This window comes from Heterodontus francisci, chromosome 2 (genome assembly GCF_036365525.1).
Source record: "Heterodontus francisci isolate sHetFra1 chromosome 2, sHetFra1.hap1, whole genome shotgun sequence".
NCBI classification, from domain to species: domain Eukaryota; kingdom Metazoa; phylum Chordata; class Chondrichthyes; order Heterodontiformes; family Heterodontidae; genus Heterodontus; species Heterodontus francisci.
The window spans coordinates 154,724,034-154,745,943 of NC_090372.1; the positions used below are offsets into that span (position 1 = coordinate 154,724,034).

At 40.9% G+C, this 21,910-nt stretch overlaps 1 protein-coding gene across 11 annotated transcripts in view; it reads right to left on the minus strand.

Moving 5' to 3' along the window:
- Positions 1 to 21,910, minus strand: part of akap9 (A kinase (PRKA) anchor protein 9) — a 362,971-nt gene that overhangs the window by 235,256 nt on the left and 105,805 nt on the right. For all 11 annotated transcript variants that reach the window (XM_068012548.1, XM_068012537.1, XM_068012517.1 and 8 more), the window contains exons 7-11: positions 21,709 to 21,906; positions 15,981 to 18,605; positions 15,578 to 15,688; positions 13,059 to 13,272; positions 5,203 to 5,279 (exon numbers count right to left, since the gene is read on the minus strand). In XM_068012548.1, coding sequence (XP_067868649.1) covers positions 5,203 to 5,279; positions 13,059 to 13,272; positions 15,578 to 15,688; positions 15,981 to 18,605; positions 21,709 to 21,906 — 3,225 coding nt within the window. The remainder of the gene's footprint in view (positions 1 to 5,202; positions 5,280 to 13,058; positions 13,273 to 15,577; positions 15,689 to 15,980; positions 18,606 to 21,708; positions 21,907 to 21,910) is intronic.

Genomic DNA, 21,910 nt, shown 5'->3' on the forward strand with positions numbered 1-21,910 from the left:
TCCTGTTAGGAGACATTCTGATTTCTTCCCATGGTGATCACACAATGGCCTGGGGCGTGGCTACTTCACACCTCCTTTATTTTAGAAGGCATTCAATTCTGGAATTTTTTTTAGGATAGGTGTGAGATGGAGCTTTCAAGATTTGTCCTTTGTCTTTGTCAGACGTTTTGAATACACAAAAAGCTAATCCCCTTTTACTTCGGTGGCCATTTTAGACCACTGTTCACTTTTTAATATAAGGGTTATTTTTCTAAAGACAAAATTTGTTGTTTCATAATTCTTCAGTGTTATTCCATGAACGTTGTATCAACGCATTTGCAATATGCGTGACACTGTCTTGAACATAATGACTGAGCCTCCACAGCCCTCTGGGGGAGAGAATTCCAAATATTCACTACCCTCTGAGTGAAGGAATTCTTCCTCATCTCAGTCCGAAATGGCCTACCTCTTATTCTGAGACCGTGTCCTGACCCAGTCTCCTTAATCTCTCCTTAGAGGACAATCCCGCCATCCCAGGAGTTAGTCTGGTGAACTTTCATTGCACTCCCTCTATGGCAAGTATATCCTTCCTTAGGTAAAGAGACCAAAACTGTGCACAACGCGGTCTCACCAAGGCTCTATACAATTGCAGCAAGACTCCTTGACTCCTGTACTCAAATCCTCTTGCAATAAAGGCCAACATATCATGTGCCTTCCTAATTGCTTGCTGCACCTGCATGTTAGCTTTCAATGACTTGTGAATAAGAACACCCAGGTCCCTTTGGACATCAACACTTCCCAATTTCTCAGCATTTGAGAAATATTCTGCATTTCTGTTTTTCCTGCCAAAGTGGATAACTGCACATTTTTCCACATTATATTCCATCTGTCATGTTCTTGCACTCACTTAGACTGTCTAAATCCCTTGAAGCATCTTTGTATCTTTGGGGCGGCACAGTGGCGCAGTGGTTAGCACCGCAGCCTCACAGCTCCAGCGACCCAGGTTCAATTCTGGGTACTGCCTGTGTGGAGTTTGCAAGTTCTCCCTGTGTCTGCGTGGGTTTCCTCCAGGTGCTCCGGTTTCCTCCCACAGCCAAAAAGACTTGCAGGTTGATAGGTAAATTGGCCATTATAAATTGCCCCTAGTATAGGTAGGTGGTAGGGGAATATAGGGACAGCTGAGGATGTGGTAGGAATATGGGATTAGTGTAGGATTAGTATAAATGGGTGGTTAATGGTCAGCACAGACTCGGTGGGCTGAAGGGCCTGTTTCAGTGCTGTATCTCTAAATCTAAAAAAAAATCCTCCTCACAACTCGCGTTCCCACCTAGTTTGTGTCAGCAGCAAACTTGGAATTATAATATTTGGCCCCCACATCCAAATCCTTGATACAGATGGGGCCCAAGCACTGATCCTTGCAGTGCCCCACTAGTCACAGCCTGCCAACCTGAAAATAAGCTGTTTATTCCTACTCTCTGTTTTCTGTCTGTTAACCAATTCGCAATCCATGCCACGTGCTCTAATTTTGCTTAATAACCTCCTGCGTGGGACCTTATCGAAAGCCTTCTGAAAATCCAGATACACCACATCCATTACTCCCCCTTATCTATTCTGCTAGATACATCCTCAGAAAACTGTAACTGGTTTATCAAACATGATTTCCCTTTCATAGATCCATGCTGACTCTGCCCAATCCTACCATTATTTTCTAACCGTTCAGTTATAACATCCTTTATAATAGATTCTAGCATCTTCCCTACTACTGATGTCAGGATAACATGTCTGTAGTTCCCCATTTTCTCTCTCCCTTCTGGTGCCCTAGGCCCAATCATCTTCAGCTGCTTCATCAATGACCTTCCCTCCATCATAAGATCAGAAGTGGGGATGTTCACTGATAATTATATGATGTTCAGTATCATTCACAACTCCTTAGATACTGAAACAGTCCATGTCCATATGCAGCAAGACTTGGAGAACATTCAGGCTTGGGCTGATAAGTGGCAAGTAACATTCACGCCACACAAGTGCCCAGCAACAAGAGTCTAACCATCTCCCCTCGACATTCAACAACATTACCATCATTGAATTCCCCCACTATCAATATCCTGGGGGCTACCACTGACCAGAAACTGAACTGGAGCAGCCACAAATACTGTGGCTACAAGAGCAGATCAGAGGCTAGGAATTCTATGTCGAGTAACCCATCTGCTGATTCACCAAAGCCTGTTCACCATCTACAAGGCATAAGTCAGGACTGTGATGGAATACTCTCCACTTGCCTGGATGAGTGCAACTCCAACAACACTCAGGAAGCTTGACACCATCCAGGACAAAGCCGCCCGCTTGACCGGCACTCCATGCACCACCTTCAACATTCACTCCCTCCAGCACCAATGTATAGTGGCAGCAGTGTGTACCATATACAAGATGCACTGCAACAACTCACCACACCCCCTCTGACAATACCTTCCAAAACAGTGACCTCTTCCACCTTGGAGGACAAGGGCAGCAGATGCGTGGAAACACCACCATCTGCAAGCGCCCCTCCAAGTCACACACTGTCCTGACTCAGAAATATATCACCGGTCCTTCACTGTCGCTGGGTCAAAATCCTGGAAATCCCTTCCCAACAGCACTGTGCGTGTACTGCACCAGATCAAGAAGGCAGTTCACCACCACCTTCTCAAGTGCAATTAAGGATAGGCATTAAATGTTGGCCTTGGTAACGAAGCCCACATCCCATGAAAGGATTTTTTAAATGTTGACAGACCTACTGAGCTTTTCCAGCATTTTCTGTTTTTCAGATTTCCTGCATCTGCAGTATTTTGCTTTTGTATTAAGTTAAAGATAATTTTAGATTAATGGAAGAGGCCTATAATGGTGCCAAAAAGAGTAGAAAGCTTGAAGATTGGGAGTACTTTTAGAATTCAGCAAAGTATGGCCAAGAAATTGACAAAGAAAGACAACAGAGAACGAGAGTAAACTGGCAAAAGACATAAAACAGATTGTAAAAGCTTCTATCGGCTTGTGAAAAGGAAGAGATTAGCAAAAGCAAACAGTGGCCCATTAGAGAATGAGACTGGAGAAATTGTAATGGGGAATGAGGAAATGGCAGACACATTAAACAAATACATTGCATCTGTCTTCATGGTAGAAGACAAAAAACATTTGGGAAATAGTGGGGAAACAAGAGTCTCGTGAATGAGGAATTTAAAGAAATTATTAGTAAAGAAAAAGTACAGGAGAAATTAACTGGACTAAAAGCAGACAAATCCCCTGGACCTGAAGATTAAAACCTAGCGTATCAAAAGAGGTGGCTAAAGAGATATTGGTGCATTAGTTTTGATTTTCCAGAATTCCCTAGATTCTAGAATAGTTCTTATAGATTGGAAGGTTGCAAACGTAACCCCACTATTCAAGAATGGAGGGAGAGAAAAAAAATAAGGAATAGGCCAGCTCGTCTGACATCAGTAATCAGGAAAATGGAAGAATCTATTATTGGGGGCATGGTAACAGAGCACATGGAAAATCATCTGGTTGGACAGCATCAACATGGATTTATGAAAAGGAAATTGTGTTGGACAAATCGAGTTTTTTGAGGATGTAACTAGTAGGTGGATAAAGGGGAACCAGATGTTTGGTGTGTTTAGATTTTCAAAAAGCATTCGATAAGGTTCCACGTAAGAGATTGCACAGAATTAGGGTTTCTGGGACTGGGGTAATATATTAGCATGGATTGAGGATTGGTTAATGGACAGAAAGTAGAGATTAGGAATAAATGGTTCATTTTTGGGTTGCAGGCTGTAGATTGTGGTGTATCACAAGAACCAGTGCTTGGGCCTCAGCTATTTACATCTATATGTGTGTGTGTATATATATATATATAAATGACTTATATGAGGGGATCTAGAGGAAGGTATCCAGGCTTGCTGACAATACAAAGTTAGGTGGCAAAGTCATCTCCAAAGAGGATGCAAAGAGACTGGAAAAAGATTTAGACAGGTTAAATAATTGGGCAAGATGAAACATAACATGGAGAAATATGAAGTTATTCACTTTGATAAAAAAAATATTTTATTTTTCTGTTTTTCTTAAGTGGTGAGAGACTAGGAAATGTCAGCATTTTGAGAGACCTGGGTGCCCTTGTGCACAAATCACAAAGTTAACATGTAGGTATAGCAAGCAATTAGGAAAGCAAATGGTATGTTAGCTTTTATTACAAAGAACTTGGAATATTAAGAGAAATTAATCTTACTGCAACTGTATAGGGCCTTGGTGAGATGACACCTGGAGTAGTGTGTACAGTTTTAGTCTCCGTATCTAAGGAAGGATATACTTGCCTTAGAGGGAGTGCAACAAAGGTTCACTAGACTGACTCCTAGGATGAGGAGATTTTTCTCTGATGAGAGATTGAGTAGACTAGGTCTAATTTCCCTCCAGTTTAGAAGAATGAGAGGTGATCACATTGAAACATATAAAATTCTTAAGGGACGTGACAGGGTAGATGCTAACAGTATGTTTCCCCTAGCTGGGGAGTCTACAAATGGAGGTCACAGTCTCAGAATAAGGGGTCAGCCATTAAGGATTGAAGAGAAATTTTTTCACTCAAAGGGTTGTGAACCTCAAGGAATTCTCAGTCATTAAGTATATTCAAATCAGAGAATTACAAATTTTTGGATATGAAGGGAATCAAGGGATGCAGGGATGCTGCGAGAAGAGTGCAGCTAAGGTAGATCAGCCATAAACTTAATGAATGGCAGAGCAGGCTCGAGGGGTGAATGGCCTACACCTGCTCCGATTTCATACGCTATGATGCAGAAACGTAGCCACATCACTCACCTTCATGTACAATCAAAACTGTGGCTTTTAAAACGGAAAAAAGGCACTTTTAACTTAAATTTTTGTTCAATTTTAGGACAACAGTCCATAAATATGTTAAGTTTTTTTTACCCTTAAAGCAATATTCACTACATAATTTAACGTGCAAGGATAAAGGATTTTCAGTTCTTTGAGGACTGTTTTAAAACTGCAATACAAAAAATGCTTCTTCAGAAATAATGTGAACTATTTACTTCAAACTGATTTTTTAAATATTCAGTACAAAAATTATTGGCTCAGAAAAGCAAGCTTATTTTGAAACATGCAAAAGAGCAAAATACATTTTTTAAACAAAAATTCAGTATAATTTCCAATAATGTCACATTTCTAAGTCTTTTAATGTACCTGACTGAGTTGCATGCATTCATCAGAAATCTTCTTGTTGAGCTTCTCCATCAAGGTTTGTGAAGATTCTTCAAAGTCTAAAGAATAACCATTTATTACATTCAAGCACCATAAATATATATATTTTTTAAATCCATTCTGGTGATGTGGCTATTTCTGGCAAGACTGGCATTTATAATACAATTGTCCTCGAGTGATGGTGAGCTCTGATGGCGTGCTAGGCTTGAAAGAATTCAAAGATAGCAGAGGTTCTGACCATAATTTTTCAATCCTCTCTAAAGATGCACATCGTGCATTGGAACCAGAGAACAGCCAAATTAACACCTTTATTCAAGAAGGGAGAGAAGGATAAGCCAGGTGACATTACACTAACTGGCAAATGTCAGTTGTGGGAAAATTTTTACAATCCATGACAAGAAGTGATCAATTTGATAAAGGGAGTGCATTAGAAATACTGGATTTCCAGAACGTGTTTTGATAAGGTGTCTCATTGAAGGCTTGTTAGAAAAATTCAGGTGGATGGAACAAGTGGAAATATAGCAGCATGGAAACAAAGTTGATTGACAAACACCACTCCAGAGGATGGTGAGCCTGTAGAATTCGCCAGAGATAGCAGCTGATGCCAAAACATTGAATGTTTTCAAAAAGGAGTTAGATATAGCTCTTGGGTCTAAAGGGATCAAAGGGTATGGGACGAAATCTGGAACAGGCTACTGAGCTGGATGATCAGCCATGATCATAATGAATGGCAGAGCAGGCTCGAAGGGCCAAATGGCCTACTCCTGCTCCTATTTTCTATGTTTCTATGTAAAGTGAGAGTAAATTAAATTGGAGAAAGATTGCAGTTGATGTATGCCAGGGGTCAGTACTGATATAAGATATGGATTTGGGCATAAGGCACGCAATCTGAAAAATTGCTGACGACATAAAAGTAGGTAGCTTGTTAAACAATGAGCGGGACTGCAAAAGTCTACAGGAAAAGACAAATTAGCAAAATGGTCAGGCAAGTGGCAGATGTAATTTCATGTGGCTAAATAAAAGTAATATACATTGGGAGAAAAAACAAAGAATATGAGCATTCAAATCAATAGAAAGACACTGAAGAGCATAGATAAACACGAAGACCTGGGAATTAAAGTGTATCTGCAGGTAAATAAAGCCGTAAAAAAGGTCAATATCAGTGCATTTGGGTTTTTTTAATAAATGGGGGCAAGAGTAAAGAAGGAATAATAAATGCACGCAAAACATTGGGTAGACCACAATTAGAGCACTGTGCAATTCTAGGCACCTCATTGTAGGCTGCTTTTGAAAGTCATGGAGAGCATATAGATTGCCTGGGATGATACCAGGGACAGGAAGTTATCCATTATGATGTGCAACAAACTACTTCCACGACAGCAGAGAAGGCTAGGAGATAAAATACAGGTTTTAAAAAATATGAAGGTTTTGATAAGAATGAATAGGGAAATAGTATTTTCACTGGTTAGAGATTCAGTGATGAGGAGTCATCAATTCAAAATGGTCACTAAAAGTGAGGAGAGGGGTTAGGAGAAGATTCTTTATATAGAGAATTAATTGAACATGGAACGTCTTATCACAGGAGTTGGACGAGGCAGAGACCACACATTCTTTAAAAGAAAATTGGATAAATATTTGAAGCAATGGAAAATAAATACTTGGATACAGGGAGCTGGATTTTACCTTTGGCAGACGGGAATTTGCCAACGTAAAAGTCGGTGGTGAACCCGCTTCCGCCTAGCTGGGGATCGGTCCCGCATTTTATGGGTCCCTGGGCTTTAATCGTCCTGAGGCAGGAGTTCCAGCCGCTTGAGGGAGGAGGTCCCGCCTCAGTGAGCTGCCAGCCGGCCGGCCAGCCAATCAGAAGGCCAACAGCTCTTAGTCCCAGCAGCGCCACCAGGAGCGGTGGCCACTGCTGGGACTGCAGCCCAGCCGATGCCATGGAGCTAAGAGGGAAGGTAAGTTGGGCATGCCTCACCAGTGAGATCGGTCGTGCCCTAGTGAGGTTGGACTGGTCGTTTGGGGGGGGGGGGGGGGGGGTGTCTTGGGTCGCAGGGGTCAGTTGGGAGGCGGGGCGGCCCTCAATCTGGTGGAAATGCGGCAGCTATCGCTGGGCAGCCTTTCACGTCCCCAGCACGCCCACGCCACAGGTAAAATACCCGTGGAGGTGGGGAGGGCCCTTAAGTGGCCACTTAAGGGCCTTGATTGGCATCAGGCGGGCGGGCGGTTCCCCCCCATGCCGTAAAGTTGGCCAGAGGCGGGAGTGGGGCGGGTAGGCCTCCCAGAACCTCCCGCTCAACTTTATGCCGCCCCCCTCCTCCCCCACGGCACCATCCGACCCATGGGGTGGCGTAAAATTCAGCCCAGGGAAACAGCAGGTCAGTGGGATTCATTTTGGACTGCTCCAGCAAAAGGCATGTATAGACAGTGGAGGGTTGAATGACCTTCTTCTATACTATAAACAGTGAGTGTAGTAAACCATAAGAAAGTGTACTAAACAGTGAAGATAGTAATAGACTTCAAAAGGACATAGATTAGTGGAATGGGAGGAGACATGGCAGCTGAAGTGATACATATTGGTAGGACAAATGAGGAAACAATACATGCTAAATGTTACAATTTTAAAGGGGATGCAAGAAGGACCTGGGGGGCAAAGGTCTGCTCGGATCTGCAAAAAAAATCCGACCCGAGCCAGACAGAAGCACATCCGACCCCGAGCCCCACCCGGCCCGAGTCCTTCCATTTTTTCACGCACCCGATCCGACTCGACCATCAGTTAACTTACCTTCCGTTTTTCACTTTCTTGCTGATCTGCACAAGCTTAAGATAATAAAACCACCTTTCTCGTCAAAAAATTACATTAACAGTGGAGCCACTTACCTGTGATAGAGCATGTCTGACCCAAACTCCGGAACCGGAACACATGTCGTCGGGTCCCGTCGGGTTCGGGTCAGGTAGCAGGCCTTTAGCTGGGGGTGCTTGTGCGCATATCTCTGAAGGTAGCAGGACAGGTTAACAATGTGGTTAATAAAGCACATGGGACCCTGGGCTTTATGAATAGTGGCAGAGAGTACAAAAGCCAGGAAATTAGGCTAAGCCTACATGAAATTGTAGTTCACCCCAGCTGGAGTATTATGTCCAATTCTGAGAACCACACTTTCGGAAAGATATGAAGGCTTTGGAAAGTTACAAAAAAGATTTACTATATTCTGATCCCTCATCCCTGGAACCAGTTACTTGGATAGACTAATGAAATTGGGTGCGTTCAGCTTGGAGCAGGGAAGCCTAATGAGAAATATTAGAGAAGTGTTTAAAATCATAAAGGGCTTAGATAGGAGTAAATAAAGAGAAATTGTTTCCAATGGCTGGAGCGTTGATAACTAGAGGTCACAGATTTAATTGGCAAAATAACCAGAAACAAAATGAAGACAGACTTTTTTTTTTACACAAGGAGTGGTTAGGATTTGGAATGCACAGCCTGATGGGATGGTGGATATAATTTCAATATTAGCATTCAAAAGGGATTTGGATAAATACTTGAAACAGAAAATTGTTGCGGGAATATAGGGAAAGAATGGGAGAGTAGGGCTAACTGGATTGTTCTTCAAAAGAGCCAACACAGACTTGATGGGCCGAATGGCCTCCTTCTGCACTGTATTATTCTATCATTCTAAATTTCTCTGGTTCTCTATACACCAGTGGATCTCCCATGATGTTAGTAATAGGGAGTTTCAAAATACAATGTTTTACAATGTGAGCCTGCTAAGCCCCGACAGCAACAGTCCCTACATTCCCAGCAGAGCAAAAAATGGACTTCCACAACAGATTCCTCTGTCTCACTTGCTGCACTTTACCTACCCTGCTGAAAAAGGTTTATGTACACCACTCTCATTCTCTGCCTTCTCTTTTCATGGTGTCTTCTGTACTCCTTTGCCACCAATAGCTTTTTCTTTCAACTTCTTCTCAAATAGCCTTGCCTTTGCCTTCACATTACCACCCAGAAAGGTGAGTGTCTCTCTCCCAACAAATAAGGTCTTTTTGTCTCCTTTTGTGCCCCTTAATCAAGTCCCAATAAGTTCTCAGTCTCTTTCCTCACCCGCAACAGCATCTCTCTTCTGTTCTGCTATGTGGACCACAGACCTCCTGAAAGAAAGTCAGAGACAGAATCCTGTGCATGCTCGTATAATTTTTCCTCACTTTCACTTCTGTTTTCCTTTCCACTTTATATACTGTTTTTTTCCTTCACTATCGTCTCATTTCTTTACACTTTTTTGTTTTTACACACAATTCTTTGCTCAACAATTCCAAACCCCATTTCCTGTCGTATTTGCACTGCCACTTGAGGATCTCTGTAGTGAAAAATTATGTACAAGGGGAGTCATGGGCCACAGAAAAACAAGAGACTTGAGGGAACCATTACCGTAGTCACACTGTGGCATGATCCTGCTGATTTGAAGTGGGAGGAGAGAAGGAAGACAGTTGTATGGCACACCTGGAAATTTCTCTGCAGAACAGGCAGACAAGGCAAACCTTACCCGAGTTGGCAGATGGTTAGGGGCATGAAGGATCATGTGAAGGCTCCAAGGATTTGTAGTTCTAGGAATGTTAGACAAATTTAAAATGACTGCTTGCTAGTAAGAGAGGGTATATCAGGAATAAAAGAATGACTAGAGTTAGATTAGGGCCAATCAAGGATAGTAGTGGGAAGTTGTGTGTGGAATCAGAGGAGATAGGGGAAGTGTTAAATGAATATTTTGCGTCAGTATTTACAGTAGAGAAAGAAAATGTTGTTGAGAATACTGAGATTCAGGCTACGAGGCTAGATGGGATTGAGGTTCACAAGGAGGAGGTGTTAGCAATTTTGGAAAGTGTGAAAATAGATAAGTCCCCTGGGCCAGATGGGATTTATCCTAGGATTCTCTGGGAAGCTAGGGAGGAGATTGCAGAGCCTTTGTCCTTGATCTTTATTTTTTTTTTAGATTAGAGATACAGCACTGAAACAGGCCCTTCGGCCCACCGAGTCTGTGCCGAACATCAACCACCCATTTATACTAATCCTACACTAATCCCATATTCCAACCAAACATCCCCACCTGTCCCTATATTTCCCTACCACCTACCTATACTAGTGACAATTTATCATGGCCAATTAACCTATCAACCTGCAAGTCTTTTGGCTTGTGGGAGGAAACCGGAGCACCCGGAGAAAACCCACGCAGACACAGGGAGAACTTGCAAACTCCACACAGGCAGTACCCGGAATCGAACCCGGGTCCCTGGAGCTGTGAGGCTGCGGTGCTAACCACTGCGCCACTGTGCCGCCCTAATGTCGTCATTGTCGACAGGAATAGTGCCGGAAGACTGGAGGATTGCAAATGTTGTCCCCTTGTTCAAGAAGGGGAGTAGAGACAGCCCTGGTAATTATAGACCTGTGAGCCTTACTTCGGTTGTGGGTAAAATGTTGGAAAAGGTTATAAGAGACAGGATTTATAATCATCTTGAAAAGAATAAGTACATTAGAGAGAGTCAGCACGGTTTTGTGACGGGTAGGTCGTGCCTCACAAACCTTATTGAGTTTTTCGAGAAGGTGACCAAACAGGTGGATGAGGGTAAAGCAGTGGATGTGGTGTATATGGATTTCAGTAAGGCGTTTGATAAGGTTCCCCACGGTAGGCTATTGCAGAAAATACAGAAGTATGGGGTTGAAGGTGATTTAGAGCTTTGGATCAGAAATTGGCTAGCTGAAAGAAGACAGAGGGTGGTGGTTGATGGCAAATGTTCATCCTGGAGTTTAGTTACTAGTGGTGTACCGCAAGGATCTGTTTTGGGGCCACTGCTGTTTGTCATTTTTATAAATGACCTGGAAGAGGGTGTAGAAGGGTGGGTTAGTAAATTTGCAGATGACACTAAGGTCGGTGGAGTTGTGGATAGTGCCGAAGGATGTTGTCGGGTACAGAGAGACATAGATAGGCTGCAGAGCTGGGCTGAGAGATGGCAAATGGAGTTTAATGCGGAAAAGTGTGAGGTGATTCACTTTGGAAGGAGTAACAGGAATGCAGAGTACTGGGCTAATGGGAGGATTCTTGGTACTGTAGATGAACAGAGAGATCTTGGTGTCCAGGTGCATAAATCCCTGAAGGTTGCTAACCAGGTTAATAGGGCTGTTAAGAAGGCATATGGTGTGTTAGCTTTTATTAGTAGGGGGGTCGAGTTTCGGAGCCACGAGGTCATGCTGCAGCTGTACAAAACTCTGGTGAGACCGCACCTGGAGTATTGCGTGCAGTTCTGGTCACCGCATTATAGGAAGGATGTGGAAGCTATGGAAAGGGTGCAGAGGAGATTTACTAGGATGTTGCCTGGTATGGAGGGAAGGTCTTACGAGGAAAGGCTGAGGGACTTGAGGTTGTTTTCGTTGGAGAGAAGGAGGAGGAGAGGTGACTTAATAGAGACATATAAGATAATCAGAGGGTTAGATAGGGTGGATAGTGAGCGTCTTTTTCCTCGGATGGTGATGGCAAACACGAGGGGACATAGCTTCAAGTTGAGGGGTGATAGATATCGGACAGATGTGAGAGGTAGTTTCTTTACTCAGAGAGTAGTAAGGGCGTGGAACGCCCTGCCTGCAGCAGTAGTAGATTCGCCAACTTTAAGGGCATTTAAGTGGACATTGGATAGACACATGGATGAAAATGGAATAGTGTAGGTCAGATGGTTTCACAGGTCGGCGCAACATCGAGGGCCGAAGGGCCTGTACTGCGCTGTAATGTTCTAAATTCTAAATTGGTACCTGGAGTTTATAGCACTTATGGATAGGGGAGTAAATAGTTGGAACTATGTTTACAGGTAATCATTTGAGGAGAAAGATATACATTTTATGCCACAGGTATGATCGAATCCCAACAACTTATTAACACAGAAATATCTGCCTGTGCAAACTTAAATCATTCTCGGTTATGCCAATTTGTAGGGCACTCTGAGGAAGAAAAGATTTTCTTCATTTCAGTGCTGTTTGCTAATCCACTTAACAGTAGAATACATTGTGGTATGAAAAACACTGGCAAAATCAGGGCGGCACAGTGGCGCAATGGTTAGCACCGCAGCCTCACAGCTCCAGCGACCCGGGTTCAATTCTGGGTACTGCCTGTGTGGAGTTTGCAAGTTCTCCCTGTGTCTGCGTGGGTTTCCTCCGGGTGCTCCGGTTTCCTCCCACAGCCAAAAGACTTGCAGGTTGATAGGTAAATTGGCCATTATAAATTGCCCCTAATATAGGTAGGTGGTAGGGAAATACAGGGACAGGTGGGGATGTGGTAGGAATATGGGATTAGTGTAGGATTAGTATAAATGGGTGGTTAATGGTCGGCACAGACTCGGTGGGCCGAAGGGCCTGTTTCAGTGCTGTATCCCTAAAGCAAAATCAAAAAATCTCCATCCAATTTTCTCAAAAGGGATTCATATAAATTAACACAATAGAAAATACTTGGGATGAAAGCAGGAAAACAAATTGTTCTTAAATTTAAAATATTTGTCCAGCTGAGGCCAAAATTTGATTAACATGAAATTACTTGCACTCTCCTAGTTACTCCTTTAAGTAATAAAGGCTTTGGTCATTAAGTTAATTTACAGAAAGAAGGATGGGCATCGGTTTGTATTGCCACAGGTGGTGTGCAGGACAGGGTTCATGCTACCAGTGGTGTCTTGTGCATCGCAATGAAAGTGTAAATCCACTAAAACATGCTTTCAAAGAAGAGAGTTATTAAAAAAATTAAAACATTAAAGGGATGATATTGCATTGGTTTTGTACTAAACAGGTTCAATCTATATTGTCCCTGTTTTATTACCTTTTGGAGATGCTTTGAAGTCCTGTAATTGCTGCTGGGATAGTGCTTGAAACTGCTTTATTTCCAAAGTATGAGAGGCTATGAGATTCTCCCGGAGTCTTTCAAGAGCGGTCTCTTTTTCATTTTTCAAACTGTCACGGACAAGCTCCAGCTGAGCAGCATAAATATGTGTAAGACTAATGCGCTGAGCCTCCAACTGAAGCTTTAACTCAGCCTGTCAGTAAAAACAAAGATCAGTTTTATTTATTTACATCCCCATCCCCTTCCACCTCTCAATCCAAAGGTCAGAATGGTCCAACCAAAAAGGGAGTCATCACTCCTTCATGACCCAATGCACGATGACATGATGACATAAAATCGTCTTTCTTTAGGAAATGTCACTTGAAAACACAAGTCAAGTCGAGGATCAAAAATTGAACATACTGGTACTGACAAGACTATTACTGCAGCTAACCAAGCATCTCATGTACTTATTGTAGGTACTATGGAATAATTTCTGTGATTTAAGCACGTACTCAATGTACAGAAAGTTCAAAAGAATGTCAATTTAACAAATATACATTTTTACAACCTTCAATTAATTACAGCATTTCAAAGAGAACTGCTTAAAAACCCATTGAAAAGTATTAAATTAAAAATCATATCCCTTTCTACATTGACCAAATTTTTTTGAAGTGGGGCAGTATTATTGCCTCAGTGAGACCATTGTTATGTTGCTGTAGTTTCTTTTCCGGGAAGAATGCAGTGTGACTTTAAGGCTAAAAAGGAGCAGTACTGCTTTAAGGCAACAAGCTCCAGAGACTGAGTCAAAAAAAGCATTCTCGTTGCCATAGGATACAGCCACTCAGGACCAAAGACACAAGATACATTGTTGCCGACTGACATTTGAAACTAGCCGAAAAACTGTTTTTTGACAGAAAGATAGACAGTTGGACCAGCATATACTGAAGGAAATGAGAGCTCTCAGTTTATTTAAACCCTATTTATTGTACTCTCAGAATTCTGATGTCATGCCAGATTAATTTCTTAAAAGAAAATAACAAATTCCTTTGATTACTAAACTGTCATTACTAAAATACATCGCTGGAAAAGATCAATTCAACTGCTGAATTAGACTACGGACTGTTCTCCTGTTGAAGAACTTTCTTTCCCCATCGGACGGCTATGAGGACTTCAAGCAACCTTGGACTGTTACACATTGGAAGATCTCACTTCGGCAGGAGTGTAAATATGCAAGGACTCTAATTTTTTCTATTTTAAATGTTGTTTATATCTTTAAGAATTTAGTTTTTCTAATTAAACAGTTAATTTGTTGATCTAAAGACACCTTGTTTGGTTAGCCTCATTCCGGGATTTACAGATGGTACAATTTGGCTGGGTCTTTCTTTAATTTGGAAAGTTTAAAAATGATATGTTAGGTGATCTGTGGAGGGACGGGACTGAATCAACAGTGCGTTTCTCCCACCACTATCAGAATCGTATATTTTGATTGGGGGGTTTTGTCTTGAGCAGTTGAGCGTAATACCATTAATATTAAAATATGAGATATGAACCCCCAAACCAATTTGAAGAATTACACAAGATTTCATGTTTTAGGACTTTTATTATAACTAAACTAAAAGAAATCCCCATTAACCAGATAGTATTTTGCAAGTAGCTGACACCCCAGATCACAAAGGTATTTTCTTCACTTACTAAAATAGTTGAAAACCTCACCACACTTATACATTACACAGTCCTTTTTGGTGGCAAAATTATTTGCGGTTAAAAGTCCCAAAGTCCTCCCAGATGCAGTGGGTTGGAGTTTTTAACATTAATGGCCTCTTCGCTCACTTCTGACCTGGACATTCATGAATAAGGCAATTCCTGGTGATCCTGCTGGTATTCTACTTCTCTGCAAGCTTCAGCTTTCAAAACAGGTTCAAGTCTTCGTAGCCTTTTGCTGTCTCAGGCTTCCGAAAGCAGGTGTTCTCTCTCTCTCTCTCGGCTACATCTGCAGGTTTCTTCTCTTATAGCCTGTCTGCCTTCAGAAAATCTGTTAAATTTATCTGGACTCAAAAGTCAATAGCCTTATAATCCTGTTCCAATATGCAAAGTCCGGAAGTCAGGTTTCATAGAGCCACCTGGGCCTTTCATTGCTCCCAAGTGCTAACACCTGACTGGTACATTTGCATCACCAAAATCACTGACGCCCGTATTTTACGACCCTGAGAGGGTCTTCAGGTGTTAGTCCTCAAGTCTTTTTTCAAAAAAAAGTCTTTGATCTGTGTTCTTTGTTGTCCTGGTAACCAAGACTTCTGTCTTGTCCTTTTGCAGAGTGAATGTGAAGTCACCTGATCTTCCAGACTCCATTTTAAACTTTTAAAAATCACAATTTTTTGTAACAATTATGTTACAAGTCCAGCGTTCATAACAGGTGGGATAAGGGGAGCAATGATAGAGGTGGGGTGATAGGAGGGAAAAGGTCTCTAAATACTGTAATACATAAATAATGTTGAACTAAACGTAGAGAACCATACCTCTGCCTGCTGCTTTGTTATTTCTAGCTGAGCCAGGTAACCTTGATCAGATTCAGTATATCCTTGAACTGCGATAGAATTCTCACACCCTTTGTGGTCTGCATCTATTGGCTACAGTAACATAGGTTGCATGTAAGTTAGAATGGAAGTTGTGTTTCACTAATTAGAAAAAGTCAGTGTTTAAATAAGTTACTGCATGGTCATGTGCATTTTTAACTTTTGTAACCAACAGTAAAAACCATATTTAAGGACTCAATTACTTTAGGTTTTGAGAAGATATATAACAGTCATATGCTATGAACCTGAATGTTTAACAAAACCAATGACATTTATATTATAAAATTACCAAATTTACATGCTTTATTAGCAGTGTTTAAATCTTTCTTCCACATTGCTCACATACCAGATTTTCCTCCAATCCAATGTGCAGATCACAAATAGAAACTCCAATTTGTGCTTCAATCTTCTTCTCTAGTTCCAACTTCTCCTGCGGAGCTATAATTATATTTTCCATTTCCTCTCTTTTTTTATAAAATGTTTCTTCCAGCGAGGTTTTCTGCTGTACAAATTGAGTCAAGCCCAGCTGTTCAGTTTGAACAGACTCCAGTTGATGCCCGAGATGGTCCCTTTCTGTCTGTAGATTGATTAAAGATTCAGATACCAGCTCCTCCCTTAGGTGCTGAATTTGAGTTAATAGAGATTCTTTTTCTTGACTAAGGTTATTCTGATTTTGTTGTATCTCATCTCTTTCTAAAACATTAATCTTCATTGAATTTTGTAGTGGAATTATTTGCTTCATTAAATTTTCTTTCTGCTGTTCCTGTTCCTTCAATTCACATGAAACAGTAAAAGGCTGTTCGTTAGATTGATATTCATTCTTTGCTTCGATCAAATTCATTGGGGACATTCGCTGGTGTTCTTGGGTCTCTACTTCAACATCTGGCAGTTTGTGACTCTCAATTCTGTCCATTTTCTCACACCTTTCTGTACCTTGCTCTTTTACAAATTTCAGTTCCTCTTTCAAGTGTAAAATTTCATTTTGCCTCAAAATCAAAACCTCGGAAAGATCTGAAAGTCTTTTAGATAGATCATTCTTATCCTGTTGAGCTATCTCAAGTTTTTCCATGAGTTCAGTTGCATCTTTTTCAATGACCTCTCTGCTTTCTATAATTACAGGTTGGCCATTGGAATTGTCAAGTGTTTTGTCCAGCTGCACTTCATTTATCATTGTGCAATTTTCAGCATCTTTCTTTAACTCTGAAAGCTGGAGCTGTTCATTTAGGGTCTTTAACTTGGCTTCATATTCAATTTTTTGCTTAATCATCATTTCTTCTATGTGCGACTTCATTTTCAGCAGACAGTCATATTCATCCCGTAATTCTTGGAAGTTAACTTCAAAGTTTTTCTCAGCAAAAGAAAAGGTGTTCCTTTGCCTCTCAACCTCCTCTTGGAGCTCTCTCTCATGGGTTTCAAGCTGTCCATTAACTACTGTAAGCCTTTCTATGTGTCCTCTCATTTCTGAAAGCTCATTTTCACTAACTGATGCCAACTTATTCTCTTCAGATACAAAATGAATTTTTAGCTTTTCTTCTAATTGTTTTTTGATTTCTTCAAGATCTTCATTGTCTTTCTGAAGCCGACTGACTTTTACCTCCATAGCTTCCTGCTCCTTAAACTGTTTCTCCAAAACTTTATTCCTGACTTGCAGCTCTAAGATTCCCATTTCTAGTGTACTCTTTTCTTTCTCAACTTCTCTTAGTGCTTTAATTTCTGTTTCAAGTTCACTTATCCTCAAATACATCTCTTCCACTTTCGCATTCTTAAGAGACAACTGCAGTTCCTCTTTTAACAAGGACATCTCAGATAATAGTTGGTTATTTTTAATGACCATATTATCCCTTTCACATTTCATTTCATCCAATTTTTTACTAAATTTTGTTTGCAAGCTTTCCAATTGCTGACACTGTTTCAAGGCCATAGCTTCTTGAAGATTACAAACATTTAATTTATGTTGACTTTCTAGGTCGTTTTTTAGCTTTCTTAGCTCTTCTTCATGGCTGAAAAGAAGTTGAGTCCTTACTCTTTCTAATTCAGCTTCTTGAGATTCAGCCATCCTATCCAAAACTTCATCTTTTTCCCTCTCCAGCATATCAAGCTTAATTTTATAATTGGTAACTTCTGCCTCATGCTCAGATTCCAGCTCCTTATTAGACTCTGAAGTAGCTTTTAGTTGAGCCTTCAACTGGTCAACCATGTCTTTCAGCTCTTCTACCTCATACATTTTGTACTTCTGATCAGTAATACTTTCCGAGGCTCTTCGAATTTGACCTTTAGTGAAGCTGAGCTCTTCCAACAGTTCTTGGGCTTGGTTCTGCAGCTGTATGTTTTTTTCAGAAGCTCTTTCCAGCTGTTGTGCCATTTCTTGCCTTATTTGGTCTCTCTGAAAATGTGAGTCTCTTAATTTGGCATTTAATTCATTGATTGCCACATTTAATAAATTAATTTGCTCTTCATTGACTAAGTTATTGACAGAATGACCCAAAGCCTTTTCCATTTCAGTTTTATGCTGCTCAGTAAGTCTTCTAATCTCCAAAGTATGCTGTTGCTGCAATTCTTGTTTCATCTGAACTATCTGTTTGCCATACATCTCATCCAATTCTGCTTGAAGTTGCTCCATTTTCCGATGATTTTCTATTTCAATCCTTTGTACGGTTTCCAATTCTGACAAATTGCCCATGTGACAGCGTTTCTGAAGTGCTTCTACAGTACCCATTAACTGCTTTATTTCATCTGATGACTGTCTCTCCCTTTGCTTTGAGCTAGTCAGCTCTGTTCTTAGGTTCTCAGTCTCTTGATTCTTTTGCAATATCTGTTCGTTTAAATCTTGGACTAATTTATCAGAAATAAGCAATTTATCTTTCAACAATAATGTAGCATTTTCATTTTCTTTAACTGTTTTTTCAAGCTGTTCAATTATTTGGTTTTTGCTATCTAACTTCAGTGCATTATCTTTTTTTTCATTGTCAGTCTGTTAATAAAAACAAAGAGAAATAAGGATGAACATTCTAAACATTCATATTCATTTGCAAACAAAGCTTTGCTTGATCTGGTATTGGGGGGAAAAAAACTTCAACAAGCATCCTTTCACTAAACCCAAAGGCTTAAAGCAGCTTAAAGAGAATGTTCTCAGCTTGAATAGATTGTACTGATAATATCAGAGTGGGCGCGCTATCGACAAAGGAAAACCTCACACTTCCTGGAATAGTACCACTCATTTCAAAAGGGACAGCAACTTCAGACTGGCCTGGAAAGCAGTGGTCAAATTCCAGAAATACCTGTATTAACTACACGATGACAGGTGATCTATTTTGAAGATTTCTTCTTTCCCACTAGATCACCTGAATGTATAGCAAAATAACCAGAAGAAAAGGGAACATTTAATTTACTACGTGACTTCTTAGAGGTTGCAATATGACAAAAATATTGGGACTAAAGAACAACTTCTGAATGGAATGTGCTCGCAAGGTGCTCTGATTGGACAATCCAAACTCAATGTAAACGATACAAGTGCTGACATCTAATGTGATAGCCTCATACAGCCACAAGCAACCATAAAGTAAATATGCTGAACTCCCCAAAGTTGGGCACCAGGAAGACACCAAATCCAATATGGTTGCTTTGAAATTACCGGCATGAGGTCCACATTAGAACATTTAGAATTAGAACATTACAGCGCAGTACAGGCCCTTCGGCCCTCGATGTTGCGCTGACCTGTGAAACCATCTGACCTACACTATTCCATTTTCATCCATATGTCTATCCAATGACCACTTAAATGTCCTTAAAGTTGGCGAATCTACTACTGCTGCAGGCAGGGCGTTCCACGCCCTTACTACTCTCGGAGTAAAGAAACTACCTCTCACATCTGTCCTATATCTATCACCCCTCAACTTGAAGCTATGTCCCTTCGTGTTTGCCATCACCATCCGAGGAAAAAGACGCTCACTATCCACCCTATCTAACCCTCTGATTATTTTATATGTCTCTATTAAGTCACCTCTCCTCCTCCTTCTCTCCAACGAAAACAACCTCAGGTCCCTCAGCCTTTCCTCGCAAGACCTTCCCTCCATACCAGGCAACATCCTAGTAAATCTCCTCTGCACCCTTTCCATAGCTTCCACATCCTTCCTATAATGCGGTGACCAGAACTGCACGCAATACTCCAGGTGCGGTCTCACCAGAGTTTTGTACAGCTGCAGCATGACCTCGTGGCTCCGAAACTCGACCCCTCTACTAATAAAAGCTAACACATCATATGCCTTCTTAACAGCCCTATTCACCTGGGTAGCAACCTTCAGGGATTTATGCACCTGGACACCAAGATCTCTCTGTTCATCTACACTACCAAGAATCTTCCCATTAGCCCAGTACTCTGCATTCCTGTTACTCCTTCCAAAGTGAATCACCTCACACTTTTCCACATTAAACTCCATTTGCCATCTCTCAGCCCAGCTCTGCAGCCTATCTATGTCCCTCTGTACCCTACAACATCCTTCGGCACTATCCACAACTCCACCGACCTTAGTGTCATCTGCAAATTTACTAACCCACCCTTCTACACCCTCTTCCAGGTCATGTATAAAAATGACAAACAGCAATGGCCCCAAAACAGATCCTTGCGGTACACCACTAGTAACTAAACATGCCAAAAGAAAGTGAAAAGAACATGGAATTAAAGGGCCTCATTTCCACCAACCTCCCTCCCAATCTATACACACCTTCTCTAACAAGTACTCATTCCTTCCAACACATCAGCCAATTTCTTATGCATTTCCAAATTTTACTTTGAATCTTCATAGCTTTAAGCAGAACTTTTTTTCAAATATTCTATATATGTTAACATACACCATGTTATAAGGCTTCCCACTGTATAATTAGCAGTCACTTTCTCAAAAAAAGTCAAGGAGGATCAGGCAGGACCGTCCCCTACTGAATGCACTTTGGCTACTGCTCATTAGGTTATTATTCCTAATAATCATAGAATGGTTACAGCACAGGAAGCCATTTGGCCCACCATGTTCATGCCAGTTCTCTGCAAGAGCAACTCACCTAGTCCCACTCCCCTGCCTTTTCCCTGTAGCCCTGCAAATGTTTTCTCTTCAGAAAGTCAATTAAGTATTTTACCCAGTATTGATACAAGACTAATGGGTCAATATCTGGTCTGTTTGTTTCGTTACACTTTTTGAAAATAAGCATCACATCACCCTCTTTCAATCTACCCAGCATGTATTATTAAAACAGAATAATGCCTCCCCAAAAGAGGAAGTCTCCCGTAACAATCGTGCAGAAAGAAAGAAATCTCCTTCGTAATCACCCGAAGTACTAGAGTCAACAAAGTTAACAAAGATGAATACAGCACAGAACTTCAGTTGAAATATTACTGTGTGGTGTGGTATGGTGCTGAGCAGGGTGTATTTTATTTACGTGTGCACATACACACAAGTATATGTTGTGTCCATGGAAATGATCTGAGCTTTCTAATACAAGCTGTTGAAAGGAAAAGTGAACATTTTATTTTTGGAATATCTGCTTCAGGTTAAATGCAAAGTATGAAGGAATTGGCCTCAACATGAATGTTGAATTCTAACGGAAGAGTTAAGTTTTAAGTTAACAGTTAGTATCACTGCACTCTCACTCCAGTGGCTGCATTAATTATATTGTAAGTTTAAAATCTCCATGGGATCAGCCAACAGAAGAAAAACAATTCAAACTAAAAATCACGACAAGACGTAAAAGTTCCATTGTTTTCTGTATTTTTAAAAATTTAAATTGGACATGAGTTTCATTTCTTGTAAATTATTTTAAGCAATGTCATGCAACCAATGTAAACATTGAATGTTGTAGTTAACTCTAAAATAATCCAAAATCAAAACGAAAGGTCTCGTATAGATATTGAGTGACAAAATTACGACAATTTCATTATATGTTCATTTTTTTAATAAATCATTTGACATAAATCACACCTCTACTCAGATTCTGGAAAGCTATGAGAACAGAATCAAGTGGTTCCCTTACAAGAATACACCTCAATATGAATATGCTTAGCTTTTATATTCAAAAAATAGGCATACCACTGCATGATCTTGAAGTTGGGCCTGCAGATATTTTATTTGTTGATGACATTCATCATTCATTTTTTGGAAAGTTTTCAGCTGTTGTTCCTGTTCATCAATCTGCATTTGATAAGTAATGAGCTGCTGTTTCGAATGCATCAAGTCAGCTGCTGTAGTACCATGGCTAGTACTTCTCACAGCTTCACTAGCCTGCAACTGC